Source organism: Anguilla anguilla, chromosome 9, assembly GCF_013347855.1.
Source record: "Anguilla anguilla isolate fAngAng1 chromosome 9, fAngAng1.pri, whole genome shotgun sequence".
Classification (NCBI taxonomy): Eukaryota; Metazoa; Chordata; class Actinopteri; order Anguilliformes; family Anguillidae; genus Anguilla; species Anguilla anguilla.
In genome coordinates, this window is record NC_049209.1 from 6,943,008 (window position 1) to 6,960,847 (window position 17,840).

The 17,840-nt window shown below is 47.5% G+C and overlaps 2 protein-coding genes across 8 annotated transcripts in view; one reads left to right on the forward strand and one right to left on the reverse strand.

Moving 5' to 3' along the window:
- LOC118235389 (oligodendrocyte-myelin glycoprotein-like) overlaps positions 1-3,126 on the forward strand; it is a 7,670-nt gene extending 4,544 nt beyond the window's left edge. Inside the window, exons 2-3 of the mRNA XM_035432648.1 lie at positions 1-1,461; positions 1,989-3,126. The exon at positions 1-1,461 is cut by the window's left edge and continues 1,447 nt beyond it. The gene's annotated coding sequence lies outside the window, so the exon portion shown is untranslated. The remainder of the gene's footprint in view (positions 1,462-1,988) is intronic.
- The window catches only part of nf1b (neurofibromin 1b), a 113,995-nt gene that overhangs the window by 50,932 nt on the left and 45,223 nt on the right, over positions 1-17,840 (reverse strand). For 5 of the 7 annotated variants that reach the window (XM_035432636.1, XM_035432640.1, XM_035432637.1 and 2 more), the window contains exons 24-34: positions 17,139-17,320; positions 15,887-16,098; positions 15,303-15,464; positions 13,062-13,165; positions 12,779-12,914; positions 11,993-12,055; positions 9,046-9,204; positions 8,695-8,792; positions 8,430-8,576; positions 6,509-6,655; positions 5,806-5,916 (exon numbers count right to left, since the gene is read on the reverse strand). In XM_035432636.1, the coding sequence (XP_035288527.1) occupies positions 5,806-5,916; positions 6,509-6,655; positions 8,430-8,576; positions 8,695-8,792; positions 9,046-9,204; positions 11,993-12,055; positions 12,779-12,914; positions 13,062-13,165; positions 15,303-15,464; positions 15,887-16,098; positions 17,139-17,320 (1,521 nt within the window). The remainder of the gene's footprint in view (positions 1-5,805; positions 5,917-6,508; positions 6,656-8,429; positions 8,577-8,694; positions 8,793-9,045; positions 9,205-11,992; positions 12,056-12,778; positions 12,915-13,061; positions 13,166-15,302; positions 15,465-15,886; positions 16,099-17,138; positions 17,321-17,840) is intronic. The other 2 variants (XM_035432639.1, XM_035432641.1) reach the window with 1 other exon arrangement.

The following is a 17,840-nucleotide window of genomic DNA, read 5'->3' on the forward strand; positions in this document are numbered from 1 at the left end:
AATTAGTGCTTACTGATTGGCCAAACTGTCTTCACACCTTCACACCAGGCAAAGGGAGGGTGGAAAACCAGCAGTTCTCGGCCCTCGAGGACCGTGAGTTGCTGATCCCTGCTCTATACAAATAGCTAGCAACGGAAAACAATGTGCAGCAGCTACTGCTATTTAATCTGCCGGTGTGGCTGAATGCTTTCTCTCTGTATCTGTGTACCATGCTTGTCCACTGTAGGATCATACGGCTGCATTTTGTGAAATAAGAACAAGCCAACAGGAATCACTGTGTGATTTTAATAGTTTTAATACACTGTATATGTGGGTGCTTCACATATTAAAAACAGGGCTGCCTGTTATTTTTATTTATTTATTGTTTTTTTTTTTTTGCCTGAAGGCCTCTTACACTAACTGAACTGAACACTGACAAAACCGCGGTTTGAACCGCACAGGGACTGGTCTCATCGCCGTGGTTACCCGCCGCGCGGTTTGATTTTTGCCGTCGGCGGCGGCGGCGCCGTTTCCGCTAGCGCGAGCGGCGGGCCTTCGGCTAGCAGGCCGCTCACGCACGCCTCATCCCGGGAGCGCAGGCTCGTAAAAAAAGGGCACAACCCCGACTAATAAATACACCACAAAATGGAATTAAAAAAAAAAACCACTGACATTTTTAAAAAGGTGGGCTGCAAAGGGCGATGAATCAGTAACACGCCTGCTGCGACAGACAGACATACAGACGGTTTTTCTCTGGCTGGAAAGAGGTGAGAAAGCTTTAAATGTCAGCTCTCGGTTCAACCCGAACTAAAAAAAAGTGAGGAATTGCGCTCCCCGAACCCATTATGAGGTCTCCTCTCTGCCCTGGAGAAGGCAGAGCCAAAGTGTGATGCTGCGGCTCCACCACCAGGTGGCACAATGACTCAGCTGCCGGCACAGTACCGGTAATAAAACTCAAATGCTTTGTTCCCGTTTCTCCCTGTGCTCTTTTTCAAACGACGCTACACACAAAAGCAACCGGAAACGTGTGCGCATGTCCAGCACACAAAAGGTGGTCAGAAGGTTCCAGGTTAGGTATCTTGTTCAGGGGGACAAAACCAGTGTCCCACTTTGAGCACGCAAACTTCTGACCGTGAACCAGTTTCCCAACCAAATGCACATGCTGCAAAGGTATCAAATTTTGGGTTAAAGAGCATTTGACTGTAAATCACTCCAACGTTTAAATCAGTGAAGGGAAGTGACACACAGCACTGTAACAAACTATCCGTGAGAAATGGAATGCATGAGAGTAAGTGCTGTTGTCAACAACAAGCAGAGGGAGAAAAAATGCACTTCTTTTGTGATGCTGAAATGACAAGCCAATCAGGAAGCCTGCCTTGATGACATCAGAGGGGAATAAAAGCGTTAGATGTGCTGAGGTGGGACTCAGTCTGGGCAGAGGAACTTGCTGTATCACTCATATCAACTGAAACGCTTACACAGGTGAGTGACTCCGTCATCCTGTCCTTACTGTGGGCTCTGTGCTTTCTGTGGCCGAGGAAGTTTTTACACAATGACTGGCCACATCAGACATCAAACAGGGACTTTTTGGTACTTAAATTAAATTTAAAAAATCAATACGAACACCTCTGCACGGTTGCTTTGCAGTACAGGGCATAAATTAAATTGAGATAAGATCAATTAGAGTACAGACTCCCTATTCTGAAACGGAACAGAGTAGCATACTTTGTGAGGAGGTTTGCAGAAGGAATGGAGAGCAGTCTTCGCTGTGCCAAATGCAGTGTTTGCAGGAGAGGTACGTATGTCACAGAGCACTTGTGTGACCTCAGACAGAAACCTGAGATACATATCTGATAAACATGAATCTGTGCAAGAGGTGGTGTCAGCACATCGCCCGAGTCATCCGTCTTTGTACATGACTTAGGACCACGGGCAGGGTTCGGGTGAAAAGGGTTGAACCTGGCAACCCTGAGACTCATTCAGGCTTCTGTGTGCGCTTACATCTGTAGCCAGACAGGTCAGACACAATGTCTCTGAAGGTGGCGACTGGCCTACTGCTGGTGGTTTTGATGATGACACCCTGGATGGTGGAATCTGCCACCACACCCGGAAAACCAGCACCGCCTACCGCAGCCAGAAGCACCACCTCATCTGCGGCACCCCGCTGTGCCCTGTGGTCCTTGGGTCCCCTGGCGCTGGCCCTCGCCGCCGTGGCGCTCCAACACGCGGCACTCCGGTAAGCTCGGCATCTGCTTCCTCACCCCACGACGGAGCCAACCCCCCACGACGGAGCCAACACCCCACGATGGAGCCACCCCACGACGGAGCCAGCACCCCACGACGGAGCCAACACCCCACGACGGAGCCAACACCCCACGACGGAGCCAACCCCCGCGCGCGATGTGCTTCCTTTCCTCCTTTAGCTTTAGCACACTTCGGGCCAGCCACCTTCCTGCGGCCGTGACATCACCGGCCCCGCCTCAACTCAACTCCCAAACTCCCAGGACCCCACACGGACTTTCAGTCAAGAACCCAAATATTTAACAACGCAGGCAAAGTGCTAGACTGCCGTCCTATGACTTCTTGTTTCTCCTTAACATCAGATTGTATAGTGAGCTATTTTTTTAAAGTTAGTTTAAGTTCTGCATTTTGAAGACTACTGTTTTTCACCCTTCTGCAAAAAAAAAAAAAAACGGAAAAGTACAATTATAAAACCCCACAGGATCGTTATACATTGACGGTAAAATGAAAGTGAAAAGTAGCCGGGAAATCCCCCGAGCACTTCCTGCATTGAAAAGCTTCATGCAGCTAGGCTGAAGCAGAGGGGCCTACCACATCACACGTACTGAGAAGACAGTGCCACACTCCTCAAAGTAACTGAGGAGATTGCTGTACTTCTTGCAGTTTTTCTAATTAAACTTATTTTCCTTGGCTCAATCAAATTTTTGGTTACAAATGGCAACAGCAAGAATTAGGGCAACCGTTTGAGACAATTAATGATCGAAAATGTATATGAAGTTCAGATGACATTATTCCAAATGTAATGTAATGACTGTACATCCTATTATCTATTTAGCCAAGGGCAAGTGTCTTATCACTATTCTGTTTTGACTCACTCTTTGGATTATTAAATGCACTTGATGGAGAGTGTTGTGTCTTTCTGGTGTTTTGTAACGATTCATGAATTTCAGCACGAAACCACCAATCACCACATGGAAATCAATTTGAAACACAGTCTCAATTAAGAAGTGCACAAGGTATTAGAGATGACAGAATAAAATCAGCTCGGACTAGTTGCCTATCTGAATATTCAATCACCAAGAAAATAGCAACATTGTAATCTTAGTGTACGATCTGCAAAACGTCTATTAAAACAACATGTACATGAATAGTTAAACTTAGTTTTTTAATACGAATATACTTATATATCATATAAAATAACTAATTTACAAAATAATCAGGTGAGCATCAGTGATTATTGTAGGTACATGACTGCTTTGACCTCAATAGCCAATGGGAGATTCATCAAACGCAAAGCCAGCTAGCTATATTCTAAGCAGGAAAAACACCACTGTTAGACAGCTAACCAGAAAGTTTCCTCCTCTTCATATCTTTTAGTTTGGGTCACTCAGCAACATATACAGTATTAGGGATGTATCCGAATCCGAATCCGAGAGAGAGAGAGAGAGAGAGAGAGAGAGAGAGAGAGAGAGAGAGAGCCTGGTGTGGCAGCTGGATTTCTTTCAAACCCCCGCAACCTATACATCAAAATGAAGCTTAGAACCTGTAAGTTTCAGCTGTATGTGTTCATTTCCTCCACTTAAAAGAACCCAGTCAAAATATTTTACGAAACGTTTTACCTTGCATTTCAGTCAATATTCATCCGTTTAAGATGTAACATGCTGTATGCATCAGCCATAGGTCTTGGCTATCAAATGAACACAAAATCCAGTCCAGATTTTCATGGTAGGCTAACAGTTGCCACCAAGGGAAAATATGAGGACATCAGATGGTCTGCAGTCTATCCAAACTTAGTTCAGTAGGAGAAAAAAATAAAACAGGAAAAAAAGGTTCATGTACTGTTTTGTAATTACTGTTGTAAGGTGGGCATTCACGTTTCCCTAGCGAACTGTTAACACATCAAGAAACGCGAACGCAGCATCATCGGAATTTAAGATTATTCCCTTCTTAAATTCCAATGATATTCATTTTTCTATATATCTTTACTGTAAATATTTTCTATTTCCAATGCAAAACAGAATCTTTCCATTTATATATTTCTTCAGTTTCTGATTGTTCAATGTCCCGCCAGTTAAAAAGGGGGGGGGGGGGGGGGGGGGGAATTTAACTTGACTTCCTGTATAAACCACGCCAACTTCCTGTCTTCTATCGGCATACAGATATAGATACCGATTATTTTGTTGGTTGAACAGATACAGATAATGACGTCTCTGCACACCCCTATACACTATACTTCCCACTATGATGGGAAACTACCTAATATGGCAGTAGTCACAAGCTGGTCTCATTCTTAGGCCTTATTCTGGTATGGCCTGACTCATAATTTTAAAAATAACACCAGCAGATTGAGGCAAGGAATCCGAAGATATAATGTGTAGACAGTGTACCAAAGGCTAGTAATGTTTAAGACACCTCTGACTCCCTTGTGCCCTGCACAAGATACAGTATGTATGCAGATACAGACACAGACACAGACACAAAAACACTAACACACACAGAGACAGAAACACACACATGCACGCACACGCGCACACAAACACACACACTGTTGCTATCATTAGCCAGTCACCTCAATCCCTCATCAAACGCAAAGCTAGCTAGCTATATTCTAAGCAGAAAAAACACCACTGTCAGACAGCTGACCAGAAAGTCTGGTTTCTTCCTCTTTATATATTTTAGTTTGGGTCACTCTGCAACATATACAGTATACTTCCCACTATGACGGGAAACTAGCTAATGTGGCAGTAGTCACAAGCTGGTCTCATTCTTATGCCTTATTCTGGTATGGCCTGACTCATAAGTTTAAACGTAACATCTGCAGATTGAGGCAAGGAATCCGAAGATATAATGTGTAGACAGTGTACCAAAGCCTAGTAATGTTTAAGACACCTCTGACTCCCTTGTGCCCTGCACAAGATACAGTATGTATGCAGATACAGACACAGACACAAAAGCACTGACACACACATACACAGACAAAAACACACACATGCACGCACACACACACACACACACACACACACATACACAAAGCAACCCCTCCAGCTTATTCCTCTGTAGCTTGACCTAGGCTACCCGTTTCAGGTTACCCTGACCCCTGAAGTGAGGACAGGCCAGATTCTTCCGCTTTGGACAGGACTACCATGTGCACTGAGCTCTCCTGCTAGCTGCCACTGTGTGACAACGGGAACCATTAATAAAAAAAACATCCCATGTTTCAGTGGAACAAAGAGACGGGAAGCAAAACGCCATTTTTGAACGACCTACTTCACGTAACATCCTGCCAACACAGAGAACTGCCAAAGCAAATAAACAATCACGTACTGTATACCCAAAACCAGCTCAGCTATGAAATTACAAGCCTCGCATTCCCATCAAAAGAGGGAAGTTTACACTAAAAGCCACTCAGCTACAGAATCCCACATTCAGTGTTCACGACTCAAGAATCACTCAAGGTATTTTATATTAAGGATATAAGATGCCATTATTGTGAGTATGAAAAATCAGCCACATTTGTGGCTTGGGCAAAAAAGCTCTGTCCCTCTGGTACATGCAGGAGGTATCTATAGCCTAGCTATACCTTACCTGCGCGTGATGTAGTAGAAGACAGGGTTCCCGTTCTTGGAGGTCCCAGCCTGGTAGAAGATGTTAAGAGTCTTGAGAGCTTTGAATTCCTCTTTTTCGTGGACCTGGTGCCTAGGGAAGACGAGGTGGTCATTGGGTGAGGGGATAAAGGTCACAAAAGTCACATATTCAAATCCAACAGGCTCCATAATCCTGCTGCTCGTCCACAGTGATACAGCGGGTCCATAAACATTACAATAGATATTCTACTTTAAACAGTCAAACACCCAACGAAAGCTGACCTGCTGAAATGCACTGGTCTCTGAGAACCCGAGGGTTTTCAACAGCTACACCGAAAACAAAAGACTCCAGCACGGAACCGGGGCATTTGGGTTTTAAGGCCCTGTGCTGGGCCTGAGTGAGGGCTCATTAGAGAACTACAGCATATTCATGGCCACTGAGAGATGGTAAATGGTAGATGGTAAATGGACTGCATTTATATAGCGCTTTTATCCAAAGCACTGTACAACTGATGCCTCTCATTCACCAGAGCAGTTAGGGGTTAGGTGTCGACGCCCAGGGCGGGGGATCAAACCGGCAACCCTCCAACTGCCAGACAACCGCTCTTACCTCCTGAGCTACGTCGCCCCCCTAATGGAGATGGATCCACGTTACAGCTGGAGCCTCGAGGGGGGCAAGGTCACCCAGAGGCCGCGCTCCTCACCTGGTCATGAACTCCTCGAACTTGGAGCTGGTGAGGTTGAGGCTGGACCAGTGCGTGTCGGCGACGGGCTTGTGTTCCGGGGGCCCCAGGTAAGCCAGGAGCGTGGCCATCTTGTCGAACGGCCTCCTGCCCACAGCCTTGTGGTCCCTGCGGAGAACACGCGCTCTCTTACCGCCCCGCTGCACCTTCGCTGCCACCTGCAGTCGTTTCTTTTTCACTGTGTTCTGCATTCACTTACAGTGTATAAAGCTATCCGTTTGAACATTCATGTACATGTGGAACTCATCTACACAATAAGACGCGTGTAGATAACTCCCTCATTGACAGAATGGTAAATGGTAAATGGACTGCATTTATATAGCGCTTTTATCCAAAGAGCTTTACAACTGATGCCTCTCATTCACCCATTCATTCACACACACGCGTTCACACACCAACGGTGAAAGGCTACCATGCAAGGTAGCAATCAGGTCGTTGGGAGCAATTAGGGGTTAGGTGTCTTGCTCAGGGACACTTCGACACGCCCGGGGCGGGGGATCGAACCGGCAACCCTCCGACTGCCAGACCACCTGCTCTTACCTCCTGAGCTATGTAGCCCCTACACAGAAAAATTCACACGAAGGTGAAGCCATGTCCTCACACTGCCCTGACTTCCAAACGGAAGAGATAAGTGATCACAGGCACTACGGACACGGTGGCTGCAAAGTGGGAAGGGAGAATCAGCCAAACGAGTAAGAAGATGCAGATTTATTAGCATTAGCACAGCGCTCGTCCATTTTAAAGTGTGCGCTCGGCTAGCTCCTCACTTTCAGAACACAATCAGGCCACCGCCAAGTTTGGTTGGTTCCAATGCATGTCTCGCCGTGCGTGAAATGCAAACGAAATACCTCGATCTACTGCACAGGAGAGGAAGCAAGCTGCAGAATTTTGATGTCTGATTTTGGCAAAGCAATGGGACGGCAGTAATGATGAGGAGCCAGAGAGGAGAAAGCACTGGCAGCCGTCAGCAGGCCAGTGAGATCAGGGACGCGGAGGGCATTCATGAATCACTTTCTTTGTTTCTGCTGGCTGTTTACTGAAGCGCATGCAGTGAAATGTACATCACGTGTCTTACTTTTAACAGGAGGAACATGCAAAAACCTACAGTACTGGGCGAGCATCTTCAGAACGCACAGAGCATTGCCTTGACGTTACTACAGTGATCACGTAAACCTACATTTTTTTTGATAACCAGCGGCTATTGTGTTGATCACACAAAATTGATATTCCTAACACGTCAGCCATTTATGTTTCCTCATTTATTGTTTGTTTGAACTGATAATACCAAAGAAGATCGTCCTAAATTCTGGTTCGTCCTACATTTTTTTTTTCCAGATACGATTGCTACATATGAGGTTTACAACTCCCTGGGACACTTTCCAGAACTGATCCTGAAGACTGATGGCAGAATTTTCCAGGCCTATTCAAATACCTTTTCCCATAATTCTTTGCATATGAAAATCATAAATGCTAAAAGGCCTATTGTCAAGAGTTTGTGGGCTGAGCTCCGTTAAAGTCATACAGAACGACGTTCAGAACACACTAGCAGGCTTGTAATTTCCCCGCATAAGACAAGACGTATTATAATGTTACATAATAGGCTGTGGTGTTTTTCAGAATCCGCAGACGCAAATATATATAATCTATACTAAAAAAAAATACTGTTCTCACAGACAAGAGCGGTGCGGCTGAATGTTTTTAAAACCTGTTTTAATCTGCATATAAAAATATCCTGTGATGGCGGTCCTGATTTGGACAGACCAGAGAGTTCCTCTGTCTGTGTGCTGAGCACTGCAGCAGCAGCACACACCCCAGCGGGCCACTACGGGTCACACGAGGAAGGGGGGGGGCGGGGTGGGGGAGGGGGGGGGTTACTGCTCACCGGTTGCTGGACAGGTACTGTCCGATCTTCTCCTGGTTGTTCCAAAGCAGGCGGTGGAGGGCCAGCACGTTGCCGTCGCTGATGAAGGACAGGCTGTGGTTGACCGAGTCGCTGGCCGGGCAGTCGGAGGCGATGTCCAGGAAAAACCTGCAAGAGCCGACCCGTGTGACCTTACGCAGGCACGGAGCGCTGGGAAACACGCGCACAGAAGTAGCGCGGGCAGCCCCCCTAGCTAAAACGGGCTCGGGGGCGACCGCAGACGTACCGTCGCGCCGCATCGAAGTTGCTCTTCACGAAGTCGTTGAACGGCCTCATGTGCTCCTCCTTGGTAAACAAGACGTGATTGGCGATGCTCTGCAGAATCTGCACAGGGGAAAAAAGACTAAAATTAGGACCCAGAACCTCCGAAATCAGCATTTAAAACCACACCTGTGAAAACGCATTCTACATGAGACCGTCAAATACGCTGAGCAGTCAGATACTGACACTGTAAACACACTGCACGTTGGGCTGCACAGCCCTCTTATCGCTGAGTCTGTGACCCGAGATGTGATTCCGGCCGACCTTTGACCCCCGAGGCCCGCGCACTGCTGGGAGTGTGAGTCCCGGCCCTTACTTTGGACATGAGCTTGAGGCCCCTCTCGATGCGGGGCGGCGGCTTCTTGTCCAGGATGCCGGCCTCGTACGGCGAGACGATGGCGGGGTTGATGAAGCGCAGGAACATGGCGCTGCCCACGGCGCCGATGCTGTTCTGAGGAAAGCGCTGGCTGACCACCTGACAGGAAGGGGCGGGGAGAGGAGCACAGGAAGGACAGATTAGAGAAGAGTGTGCGTGTGTGTGTGTGAGAGAGTGTGTGTGTGTGTGTGTGTGTGTGTGTGAGAGTGTGTGTGTGTGTGAGGGTGTGTGTGTGTGTGCATGTGTGTGTGAGTGTGAGGGTGGTGTGTGAGTGTGAGGGTGTATGTGCGTGTGTGTGTATGTGTGTGCGTGTGCGTGCACGTGTGTGTGTGCATGTGAGTGTCTGTGTGTTTGTGCTTGTGTGCACCTGCGTGTGCTCCTGTTTGTGTATGCGTTTGTGTGTTTTGGGGTATGCGTGCGTTTCTGCACGCATGTGTACGTGTCTGTGCTTGTGTGTGTGTGTGTGTGTGTGTGTGTGTGTGCGTGTGCGCCATTGCCACCATGCCCACAGTTATGCAAGCCAGACCAACACACATGTGGAGCACAGGGGGAATGTAAAGTGGAGACATAACTTACGAATGGAAAAAAACACTTCAATCTTCACCACAAATGATGACAAAACTCCCACCCCCAACCCCAACCCCCAACCCCCAACCCCACCCCGAGCCCGAGCCAAGCAACGGCGGACCTCACTGTCACCCCGAAAGCAAACGGCACAGATGCAGGAGCACTGAAGTGTTGGGGTGGGGGTGGGGGGTGGGGGGGTGCACAGGAGGTGAGAGGAGAGAGAACGTGGCATTAAGGTCCTTGCGAAAGCCTTGAGTGGGGGGGGGTGGGGTGGGGGGGGGGGGGGGGGGGTGAGAGAGACTGGCCAACCAGCGCCTTGCTTAGGGGAAAGAGAAGTAGCCTGCATGGTTCCCTCCCACATATCGCAAAACACCGCCAGCGAACTCGCAATCCAGTGCGCCAACTACCCAAGCCCTGGGTCTCAGTCCGGCTCAGGGCAGCAGCAGCAGGGCGTCTATAACGCAAGCTGTTTTTGTCGCTTTGGGTCTGTGCTACTCCAGCACATTGAATTTGAAACGAAACAATGAATTTGAGGTTTAAAAAGTGTAGACTGTCAGCTTTAATACGCCTGCATCCACATTCACGTTAGGTGAACCGCGTAGGTACCGCAGCCCTTTTTATACACAGCTCGCCATTTTAGGGGGACGAGAAGACGCAACGGCACACAGCTGGCCAGGAAACATCTGAGTAACCAACTGTTCAATTAGTTTTGGTCCCACAAAATGGAGGGGGTTACGTACGAAAGGGCTGCTATTCCTACCTGGTTCACCCAACATGGATGTAAATGCCCTTAAATTAAAGTCTGCGCTTTGGCCTCATATTCACTGTTTCATTTCAAATCCCATGTGCTGGAGTACAGAGCCAAGACAACAAAAAATGTGTAATTGTCCAAATACTTATGTGCAGTCACTATATATATATATATATATATATATATATATATATATATATATATATATATATACACACATATGTATATATATAGATAGATAGATAGATAGATAAACAGATTACCTACATATATATATGTATATAGGACATGTCTATAACTGAGGCACTTTAACATCGAAGAACATCATCAGAAGTGTCTGCATCAGCCACTAAAAACAGAAACCGGAAGACCCGCAGCCATTTCTTGCGAGTTAGGGTTGTGGCCAGACTGAGATCTTCTGAGGCAACAGCAGAATTAGAATTATGTGTTACTCTCTTACACCAAAAAGGTACCAACAGGCTCTGAAACTGCTAGTGGACTGACACAAAAAATGCAAAAAAAAAAACACCATAAAGGTGACTCAGCCATCATCGGTGGTTTCACTTCTATCACGGAATCTGTCCTCTGTCAAAAGTCCCCTTAAAGCACACACACTGCTTCTTGGGTCAATCCAAAGTCCCCTTAAAGCATACACACACTTCTCCTTGGGTCAATCCAAAGTCCCCTTAAAGCACACACACACTTCTCCTTGGGTCAATCCAAAGCCCCTTAAAGCACACACACTTCTTCTTGGGTCAATCCAAAGTCCCCTTAAAGCACACACACTTCTCCTTGGGTCAATCCAAAGTCCCCTTAAAGCACACACACACTTCTCCTTGGGTCAATCCAAAGTCCCCTTAAAGCACACACACACTTATCCTTGGGTCAATCCAAAGTCCCCTTAAAGCACACACACGTCTCCTTGGGTCAATCCAAAGTCCCCTTAAAGCACACACACTTCTTGGGTTTCAGTGTCTCTTTTTTAGTGTGCTGTCATCACTCAGCACATCTTCCCAGATTCCTGGCCTCACTGGACATCAGACGACCTCCCATTTTGACAGAGGCCATGACGCACGTTTTTTGGGCAGAATGTCTCATTGAGGGCTGTGCATTCATCTGCCAATGTAGAGCAAACTGCGCATGAAGGTTTAGCAAAGCTATCGCTGCATCCCCCGCCACCAGCATCACCACCACCTCCCCATCACCCACCTTTCCCACAAACAGGACGCCCCTAAAACTCCCCCCTCCACCCTGCACCCAGCAAAGTGACAAAGGCACCCGAAGAAGGACGGTCACAAAAATGCCGCTGGTTTCCTGTGTGCGCAATGTTAATTGAAATGAAAAGCTTCTCTGAGAGTCAGAATTAGTAGTATGATTTCAAGTGAAGATCGGTAACAGATCGAAATGTGAAGAGGTTTTTGGATAAACAAGTTAAGTCAGTAATTAAAAAAAAGGATAAATAAAACAGCCAAAAAAAAAAAACCCAAAAACCAAAACAAAACAAAAAAAGCCGTTTTGCTTCCAAAAAGAAAAAAGTGGCTAAGAAAAAAAAAAATTCTCCAAACTTACTGATTTTTTGCTTTCCTTTTTTTCCTTAACTGTCGCTTTATTCAGTAGAGAGTGGCAAGTTGCCTACAGGACAGAGATGAGCACAAACATGTCACAGCACCAGCTACACATAGGGAGGTAACACAAAATGAACACTAGCACAGAACCCTGCCGCACACTACGCCACACAGACGTGATGGAGGGGTGGGCGTCGCCTTAAAACTCACACTCCAAAGGGGGCAGCGGCCGGAGGTGAGGGGTGTAAAACGAAAGCACGTCTGGCTGCTCAGTCCTCTAATTCGCACCCCTTGCTGGAGCCCCGCAGCGATCGGTGCACGGGGGGGTGTCCCTCATTCTCTCCTTCTCGTTTTCCGGGAAAACGAACCACCCATGGGCGCCCCCCCCCCAGCACGGAGGTGAATGTTCTTAAGGGCGGGATCAGACCAAGAGGGGGGGGGCTCTGGGCAATCCCAAAGCTTTGCGTCCCGGAGCAGCACCCTCATAACCCCCACTTGGAGGATGAGTGGAACCCTACACCCAGGATCGGCGTCCCACACGGGCCAATGTTGGGCGTGCGTGAATTAAGCTGCATAGTCGCTCTCTCTCTCTCTCTCTCTCTCTCTCGTACCACATACATGGCCGTCTGCACGCGTAGCCTAGCATAGGGGGAACAGACGGCCCGGGTGTTTAAAGTGAGAAGGGGTTCCGCGCGGCAGGTACGGGGAATGCGGGCGTGCTGGGAACCTGGGCGTGGCCGTGGCCGTGGCCGTGGCCGTGGCCGTGGGGGGGAAGGAGGCGGGGCCGTACCTGGAACAGGCAGTGGCACACGCTGCGCAGCTGCGGCGGGAACTCGCTGGAGGAGTTGATGATGGCCAGGAAGAAGCGGTTGGTGATCTGCAGCAGGTTGCGCTGGTTGTCCTCCAGGATCTCCGTCGGCTCCAGCCTGCGGCGAGGGGGGGGGGGGGGGGGGGGGGGTTCAGAGAGAGGGGGTGGGGTGGGGGGGTGGGTTTCAGAGAGAGAGATGCGCCGCACTGCGCCGTCCACCGGGGGGCGGTAAAACTCTCATTAACCGCAGCGGGGGGGTGCTCACCTGGTGGGGTCCACCTCGAAGCTGATCATCTGCCACTCGGGGGCCGTGATGACCCCTCTGAGCAGGGGCTCCAGCAGCTTCTGCAGGTAGGTGGCGCCATACACCTGCAGCACGGAGGGAGGGGCAGATAAAAATTAAGAAATTTATTAGGTTACGTCAAATGTTCTAGTCTAATCTAAAGACGAGGTTCAAATACCTTTAAACAATTAACAAAGGTCACAGACATGGACAGTCACACAAGAGACGAATGAGAGAAGATACCAAATGGGTATAGAACGGCAGACTTAGATGCAGGACTCAGATGCAACCTTCCAGATGTTACAAAAACGACTTCCTTCCAAGTTGCCCAAACTTAACTGACTGACCAAAAGAAAGCCACATATTCTAATTGGTGAAGAAGAGGAGGGGGCAGGGGCATGGACACCCCCTCTGACACACACACACACACACACACACACACACACACAGATTCACACCTCAGACAGTAACCCCCCAGTTCCTGCTCTGTCTTAGCTCCAGGCTATGCTGGCCGACCACTATGAAGCTTCCTCTGGCTGAGAACGGCCAAATAATGAATTACATGTCTGACAATGTGTACAACACCAACAATTCAAGGGCTCGACAATAAGGACCGCCCACTGGCCTTGGACCATTATGAGATTGGCTCGTGCCAATTAATTGATCTGTCATTTACCCAATCGGGCCAATACCCTAAATAAGTCCCGTCCGAGTCGAAGAGGATTTACCACCCGGTAAATCATCATAGCTAATTAGCCAAACCATTATCCTTACTGCTAGCAAACTAAGCGACTAAGAGAACAAACTAACTAGAAATGAGCTGACTGATTCTTCTCGGCTATGAAGACTACATCCTCGGCTATTCGCGATTGCTAACATTTCACATCTGCGATTGGACGAAACCGCAAATAAATATGAAGCTCGTCCATAATCCGGCGTCTGTGATTGGCAGACTCTCATATTTAATAAAGGACTACATTACCAGCCCTGTAGATGGGCTTTGTGACACTTTCTAATGCCAACAGTCTATATAATCTCCTTAAAAAAGCGGTTATATTTATTTCAGCAGCTGGATCAATGGAAATGCACGTGGGGCAAGTAGAACCCAGGCCTATTGGTCAAACCAAGCCAGTAGAGAAAGTCCCTAACACCAACCCCTGAATGCAAATAAATATACAGCTGGGTGACTTAATGCTACTCTTATTGGTAAGTTATGTTACTTTGTAAAATAAACGAATACACAAATAAATAAATAAATAAATAAATAAATAAAAGGGTGGAGGCATGGGTTAGTTTTGCGAAGGGATACAGAGGAATGAAGCACACAACAGAGACGAGCAACCTGATGCACGACATGATACCATCTCACGCAACGGCAGTTTTTCATAAACCCTGTTTGTTTACAAAAGAAAAACAGAAACTGACTGATACAGTCAAGCATGCGCTTGAATTCTGAGAAGCTAAGTGTGGTAACACAATGTCCTTACGGAAAAGCAGACACTTCATTTCAATAATGGCAAATGACTGTCTCTTGATGTACCAACACCATGGAAATACTCTGCCTCATATAAACAATATTCAAAAGTGTCAAACTTGACCATGACAGCTGCAACTGTCAATTCATTCCACACACGCAGCTATGCAACTCAGCAGGTGAACTATGACTGGGAATATGACTGAATATAATACAAAATATGACTTCCATACGGCAGGGAATATGACAGGGAATATTGCTGGGAATGTAACTGGAATATGAATGGAATATTACAGGGAGTATGACTAGAATATGGCAGGGAATGACAGGTAATATGACTGGAATACGACAGGGAATATTGCTGGGAATGTAACTGGAATATTATTAGAATATGACAGGGAATATGACAAGAATATATCAGGGAATGACAGGTAATATGACTGGAATACGACAGTGAATATTGCTGGGAATGTAACTGGAATATGAATGGAATATGACAGGGAATATGACTAGAATATGGCAGGGAACGACAGGTAATATGACTGGAATACGACAGGGAATATTGCTGGGAATGTAACTGGAATTTTATCGGAATATGACAGGGAATATGACTAGAATATCACAAGGAATGTGACTAAATTATGACCGGAAATTTTAAATTAGGGGTTAAAACGTTATAAAATGACAGATGAAAGCTGCTTCACTTTTTATCTCCGTAGTACACACGGTCTTCCCGCCAGTCTTTTTACCTTGAAACAGAAGGTCATGATTTTACTGGCCAGGCTGTTTCCTCTGAACAGCGTCTGCATGGAGTCGGCCAGCTCCACTTCCTTGGAGAACATGTTCCACAGCAGCTGGTACAGCAGGTGGCGGGAGTCGAAGAGGGTCACCAGCACCCGGGCCAGCTCGTCCTGGGGAACACACCGACAGGGTCAGCATCCCCCGCCCCACACACACATCCCTCCAGGAAAGGGGCCACAGACACATTCAGGAGGCTCTCTTCATAAGCCCTGCCTGAAGAATGACAAACAATTTGGGTATCCAAACTGTCAACCTGGTCTGACAAACGTCCTACCTTTGGCCAGTTAAAAGGAAGTACCAAGCTACTTTGAGTTTCAGTTGAGAGGAAATACCATAGAAATGGCAGCAGTCTCTCTGGACTAGACAGTCAGGTGCAGACATAACTAGAAATACAGGGACAGCAGCTCACCTAGCTGGAATTCTCAAATATCACCCTACTGCAATGCCTCAAGCAGGCTAAGGTGGTGGGCACAAGATGGCCACCACCTTAGCCTCACGCTCTCGACCTGTCGGCGAGCACAGCTCTACCCACCCACTGAGAGCAAGGCACCACATTGGCCAGCGCCATGGCGATGGGCAGCTCTCCCTGGTCCCCCATCATGGTGACCAGCTCCACCAGCCTCTCGAAGCGGTCGGCCAGGACGGTCTCGGCCAGCGTGTCGAACTCCGTGCCCTGCTGCAGGATTTTGGTCAGCACCTCCATGAAGGTGGCTCGGGTCTGGAGGTCCTTGTGGTAGCCCAGGCCTGGGAATGAGGGAAGAGGAGTCAGGCAGAGGCGTGGAGAGGATCTTATCACCGCCATGAGGCGTGTCGCAGCGTTGGGTTTAACCAGTGGCGTACAGAGCACAAGCCTACACCGGCGCTAGGCCACGTCCGCACCGTCAACATCCTGTAAATACAATTTGAAAATAAAAATAAAAGCAAAAAAAAAAGAATAAAAGTGCATTTGCAGAGTTTCAACATTGACATTATTTAATTAATCTAACCAAGTTACTAACTATGCACATCAGACGTGGCCAGTTCTGCTCAATTACAGTATTGGTCGAGTAATTAAATTATTTTATCTGCATGAGCAAAACTGTACACATACTTTGGACTTGAAAAATTGCAGAAACATTTATATTAATGGCAAGGATCTGCAATGTGCAGATTTTCTCATTTAAATTATCTTGAAGCGCTGCTATAGTTATTTGTAGTTGTTAAAAGAGTGCTGTATATATGTTGTGACTCATGGAAAATGTATGAAAATGGTTTGAGACCAACAAACAGTTTAAAAGGAAGTCTGATACCAGTAATAGCTACCCGTGTCAATGATGTCTTAGAGGGAAGTAACACTGGTGTCAAAATAGGAACACTGTGGCAAGCCTAACTATCAAAGGCAATGCCATTTCGAACTTATACTTAAAACATTTCATGAAACCCCAGCTCTGACATCGGTAGGGTAAATCTCTCCAGGTGATGGTGTACATGTGAGCTTCTGGTTCCACCAAATACCCCGCCCAGCCCAATTATCTATTTACAGCTGTAAACAGCAAACACCAGTTCCATTTGTAGGTCAGATCACACGTTTTACGTTGGGACACAAGAGCAATCATTCATCATTCAGGAGCTCAGAGGGAAATTCAGCTTGAAACGCCACACCACCAACAGCAAAAAACGATTCTCGGGGAAAGCTAATGATTAAGAGCAGAAGTCGACGTGAGATTTGAGAAGCGGGTGACAGCCCTCGGCGACATGCCCGCGGGGGCACGGGAGAGTGGTGCCAGGCCGGGTGCCAGGCTCACCGATGGAGTGCATGAGGCCGCTGTCCACGTTGGCGTTGAGCAGGTTGGACATGGCCAGCACGGTGCAGTGGCGCAGGGACGCCAGGCGGCGGGACATGCCCCGCTTGCGCCCGCCCACCTGCTGCCCGTCGTCCTCCACCTCGCTGCAGTCGTTCAGCAGGTTCATGAACAGGGTGAAGTACCTGCAGACCAGCGGGCGGGGGGAGGGGACGCAGAGGTTCTGTTAATATTTTTAAAACACTTTTTTTTCCTCGCTCTCTTATGACCCCCCCCCCCCCCCCGCCACCCCTCCTTGATTTGATGATGTTTTGTTGTTTTGCTGTTTTTGATGATGTTTTGTTGTTTTTGATGATGTTCCTGTTGTTTTGTTATTGTTGCTGTTATACTGTTGCCCAATCACTATGCATTATCTTTTACAATCTTTTATGCTTTTGAATGTACAGACAACGGGGCTGGAGTCCAGCTAGGCACAGTAAACAAATATTCAAATATATATATGCGAAACATCATGGTGGTGACTAACATGAGGTTAGTCACCATCTCTGCTTTAGAGGAAGCAGGGTGATATTTCCTTAAAACACTCTGACCAAACACACACACGTACACACACACACACACACACACACACACACCTGCCAAACATAGTACCACAATAGTCAGTGTACCGCTTTGTTCACATGCTTTCCCACGTACCACTTCCTT